This window comes from Carex rostrata, chromosome 29 (genome assembly GCF_964058835.1).
Source record: "Carex rostrata chromosome 29, lpCarRost1.2, whole genome shotgun sequence".
In the NCBI taxonomy this organism is placed as follows: Eukaryota; Viridiplantae; Streptophyta; class Magnoliopsida; order Poales; family Cyperaceae; genus Carex; species Carex rostrata.
The window spans coordinates 5,165,336-5,170,808 of NC_135946.1; the positions used below are offsets into that span (position 1 = coordinate 5,165,336).

Genomic DNA, 5,473 nt, shown 5'->3' on the forward strand with positions numbered 1-5,473 from the left:
GAAGTTGTAAGCGAGGCTCGAACTCTCGACTTGTAGATAATCATAGTCTTAGAACTTTTTCTCATAACTAACTGTGCTACCGTCACATCTCAAAAACATACATACTTGATAGGGAAAATTACAAGGACTGGACATCTGGAACGGGGTTAAATGGGCCGTACTGATGAAACAATTTTTATCTGCATGGAGAATTTTTTATCTAACGGTGAAATATTGCGTTATAAAAGATTAGCTGCATGGAGAATTTTTTATCCCTAGAAAATATCAAAATAAAAGAGAGAAATAGATAAAGTGCAGCTGATTTTTTATGAGTAGAATGATCGGTACAGATTCTACCTGAAGTTTGAATCGGTACAGATTTTACCGATCCAAGCTAATTTTGGAGTGAGTGGGCCGGTGGCCTATACAAAAAGTCTCATTGGTTAAAATGTGGAATTGATACCTTCCTTGTTGCTTTCAAGCCCATATTCCCCTTTAAGTATGCATGTAATGATTGAGCCCACTGTCATTGCCATGGTTTCAAAACATTCCGGCTGATAACTTATTCTATGGTTTGATAAAATTTGCATTAATTTTCGGCACTATTTTGCCAAAACCTTTAGTACAATTTAGCGTGGCTACGGGAATTTTGACACTTTTTGAAATAAATTCGGTACTATTAACGGACCATTTTTGTAAAATTAGATATTCTTTTTTGTCACTTAGTTCACAAAACTGTTTGTACAATTTGGCATTATTTAGATCACATTTAATTGGTACCAAATTTTTGCCACTATTTTGGTATATTCTCGGGAATTTTGGCAAATTGGTACAATTTACGAACCATTTTGTGTAAAATTAATTTTCCATTCTTTTTTGGGAAATTTTTTTCTGAAAAGGCTCTGTTCTATTTTTTTTAAAGATGGTAACAAAAAAAAAATTCAATTAGATCAAGTAACTCACACAAAACACAAATAATCCTTAGTTCAGGAAATTATTATTTTGATCGTCAATTTTTTTAATAAAATATGTTTTGTTCTTTTAATTTATTAATTTGAATCCAAATGGTAGTATTTTTGACATTTATTAAGAAAAAATGAATTTCTCACCAATTGCAGTGCTATCTCAATATTATTTCCTGATGATAATATAGTTGCATCAGCAATACGGATAGAATTGATACTGTCATAATTATTTATGGCATCAAGTTTCCATAAAAATAGATGTCAGAGCTCTGTATGTATGAATTTTAAGTGAGCCTTCTATTCCTGGCATCAGCATTAATTCTTGATTTGTTGTCTTATCATATCTCTTTATTTATTGTAAGTGACACGAAAAATAAGCTTGGAAAATTTGAATGAATTTTTGAATTAAATTATTTTTAGTAAAGTTGGGGTCAACTTTCGAATTCAATTAATTAAGAAAATTAATCTTTTGGAAATTATTTTTCGTGATACAATTAATATATCTTGAATGGGTTGCAATTACATATCAAAGGGTACCAGTCTCTATACAGTCCTAGACCCACACATATTTTTTTGAGCTAAAAGACCATAGGCACTGGACCGACACATAATAAAACAAAAAAAAAGATAAAGCATTCAAAGGCCTCAGCTTAACCTAAACAACTTTAAAAAGAAAAAGCATTCAAAGACCTCGGCTTAACCTAAACAAAAGGGATGTAATGATTGAGCCCACTGTCAATCTCATGCGAGTTCAATATTCTTAACTTGTCAAGTTGTATAAATCTTTATTTTATATCTTTCACTGAGAAGTACTCTATTTAAGGCAACTAAGCAAACAAGCAAGTGAGCAACCATCAGCTATTCAGCCAAAGTGGTTTCTTATTTTCTCAAGATCAATACCCTAATTAAGGCGACTAATTAACTAAGCAAGCAAGAAAGCATGAGCAATCCAGCTAACTTCGCTTCCTCTTCCAGCCCACCTGTTATCCCAATAGACCCACAACTACTACGACAGCTCCTCAAGGCATGCTCTGAAGGTGATGTCAACCTCTGCATCAACTTGATTGATGCCAACCCTGATATCCTTCTCTCTACCACTCCTCGCAAAAACAACTGCCTTCACATTGCCGCCATGCTCGGCCATCACGAGTTTGCAAGGGAGGCCTGGTCCAGAGCCCCTTCCCTCCTCTCTGGCACCAACATTGATGGGGAAACCCCACTGATAGCTGCTCTGATGGCACCTAACCTTTCATTGGCTTCTGACATCATCACTGCTGCAACACAGTTGCTGCAGCATGACGATTTGGAGGAAGGGAGGCCATTGAACTGCATGCTCTTGAAGGTCGATAGGTGCAACGAAAATGCATTGCATCATGCCATGAGGAATGGCTTTGAAAATTTGGCACTGCAGCTATTGGAGATAGCGCCACGATTGTCCGAGCAAGTTACCAATACTGGCGAATCACCCATGTATATGGCGGCCCGCAGAGGATATTCTAGAGTTATTGAGCGATTGCTACAAATCCCATCTTCGGCAAATTCTCGCCCAAAAAAAGAAACACCTTTGCCTGCTGCAATGAGATTAGACCACGCAGGTTCATTACTTGTAACCTTAATTCTGTGCATGTTATTTTCATACTAATCGAGACTCCTTTGCAGGTCATTCTGACGTTGTAGAGGGATTGTTAGAAATTCCATCTTCGGCAGTTTTTGGCCCATATGGTGAATCAGCTATTCATGCTGCTGTGACCTTCGATCACCCAGGTCCATTACTTATAAGCCCAATCTGTGCATGCATGTTGTTTCTCACATTCTGTTGTATTTCAGTTGAGAGAACTATTATTTTGGCTTTTGAACTAACCCAATTTTAATCGAAATATTTGTTCAAATTATCTCAAGTCTACAATCATAAGTCAAAACTAAAAAGTACTCATGTCCTTTTGTGAAATTAACATAGAAGGCAAATTCGGCTGAGTCAGACCGGAGTTATCGGACTATTCAGAGAGGAATCGGACCAGACAGACCCGATTTTGTACCAATTTATGCTGAGAGTGAATTTTAGGGGAAAAGTGCGTTGAACTAGTACTCGACCGATTCAAAGGAGTCTTAACCTATATTAGACCGAATTTTCTACTTTTAGACTGATTCTTTCATTGCTAGAATTATTTAAATGTTACTATTTCTTAAATATTTTGTGTTTTTTATGTTTCTTTTTATTTAAAATTAACTCTATGATGTATTTGCATTTTTGTATTATATTATATTAGTGGATTATTTGAATGTAGCTAATTATTTGTCTCAATATAAATTATTGACAAATTATTTTTTTATCATTATTTCCTTTTTTTCTTTAAGACAAACAAGATTCTGGCAAAAATAATCTGATTTTGTCGATTCCAATTGTAAGGTCGAATAATTGATTCTGATTTTTACTTCTATGTCGCTCTTGCCATCGCCCTAGAAAGTTTTGCATCCGTTATTGTTGCTCCATGCATTGGAAGAACCACTTACATCTCATAGATTTTAGGCAGTCTTAGTAAATGTTCTAATTAATTTTATCGTGACATGTATTGTCAGGTATACTTAAGCAACTGTTGGTAGGACAGTCCCAACTAGCATACCATAAAGACAAAGATGGAGTCAATCCGATGAACAGAGCTGTACTTGAAAACAAACTCATGTCGGTCAAGATATTCTTAGAATATGATCCTAATTTGGCATATATTGAGCATGAACCAACCGGAAAGACTCCATTTCTTACGGCAGTGTCAGAAGGCTATCTGCCAATTGTGAAAGAGATCATGAGCACTTGCCCCGATTCTGTGTATACTCCCGACAAAAATGGGAATAATGCTCTCCATTATGCTATTTACTATGAGAAACCACATTTAATTGATTACATACTAAGCACACCCCAGATTCATAGGTTTATTAACCAACCCAACAATTCTGGCAATCTTCCCTTGCATGAAGCTGCTCAAAAGTGCGACCCGAAGATCCTTCATTCTTTACTAACCCATGCAGGACAGGATTATACTGCAGTTGGCTTAGTCTATGGACAGAAAACCTTATGGAAGACTTTGAAGTGGGTAAGTTATTTAATTTTCATTGCTCTTACACACAACACTTATTTAATTTTATACAATTCGTTAATTCCATACTATTTTAGTACAACTTAGGTGTTCCTAAGTTCATGAAGTCTTTTTGTGGACCCAGTTCTAAAATCTATCAGATTGATTTCAAGCAATGAATCAAAATTATTGAAATCCTTCTATCTTATGAGTGATGCATATACGTGTAAAAGATTTTAAATTTTAAATTAATTTTGTATAGAGTCAAGTGGTCAAAGGATGCTAAAAAAATGAATGCATTAAAATTAATTAATAAACATTTTAATTTTGACCACTTGACTTTATACTAAAATAATTTCAAACTTTAAAATTTTCACATGTCGATGAATCACTTGTACAATAGAAGGATTTCAATGGTTTGAATTTGTCATTTGAAACCAATTCTATTGGTTTTAGAGTTGAGTTCACAAATGACTTGGTGAACTCAGGAACACTCTAGTTCTACTCAGTTTTTTTATATAAGATCAAGAAAGATTATGTATATATTTTACCTATTTTTATTTGTTGTCACAGAATGAGTCATTCACATTGTTATCAAATGTAATTCCCTCCGGATGGAATTACGACATAAGAGATAATGCAAAAAGGACGATCCAAAAGGAAGCAAGAGAGAAGGTCCAGTCACTTACAAAAAAATACACTTCCAACACATCTTTGGTTGCTGCCCTCCTTGCTACTATCACTTTTGCTGCTGCTTTTACATTGCCAGGAGGATTCAGTTCTGATTCCTCTAATGCCGGACAACCCCTGTTTACAAGGAAAGCAGCTTTTCAGGTGTTCCTTATCTCTGACACCATAGCCATGTGTTCTTCCCATTCTGTCACATTTCTCTGCATTTTGGCTACATGGGAGGACTTGGATTTCCTGCTCAATTACAGAAAAACAACGAGGACACTAATGTGGTGTGCCTATGGGGCTACTGCAATTGCTTTTGGTACCGGTTTGTTCACAGTAATAGCCCCCAAAAACATGTGGCTTGCAATTCTTATACTAGTACTCTGCACCATTCTTCCAATCCTCTCAAAGATCATCAGTGATTGGCCCCTATTAATGCTTCGCTACAGGCTTGGTGGTCTTTTTCAAAAAGACCTAGTTCCAAATATTTAAAGAAGTGCAAAATATTGGGAACTTTGTTTTTTCTATCGCATCTTTGTAACTTTGAATTACAATGTTATGATTTCAATTGAATGTACTAATTATTTGTCCTGACAATGGTTGGTTCACCATATCTTCTCCTACTCCCTCTCATGTCATAATTTATCTCTTCCTTGTAATCTCCACTTCTGTGCTCCACTTGTAATCTTTCTTTCTTATTACAAATACTAATTTTCATTTTTCTCTTCTATCTCCTTCTTAATACCGATTTCATTTTTAATACTCATAATTTTGTACTTAATG

At 35.3% G+C, this 5,473-nt stretch overlaps 1 protein-coding gene across 1 annotated transcript; it reads left to right on the forward strand.

The window, feature by feature from the left end:
- The first annotated feature begins 1,884 nt into the window (after positions 1–1,884).
- On the forward strand, positions 1,885–5,182 carry LOC144546227 (protein ACCELERATED CELL DEATH 6-like). The gene is made up of 4 exons (XM_078294771.1): positions 1,885–2,539; positions 2,604–2,708; positions 3,522–4,033; positions 4,589–5,182. The coding sequence occupies exons 1-4, from the start codon at positions 1,885–1,887 to the stop codon at positions 5,180–5,182; spliced, it is 1,866 nt and encodes a 621-aa protein (XP_078150897.1).
- The last annotated feature ends 291 nt before the right edge of the window (positions 5,183–5,473 follow it).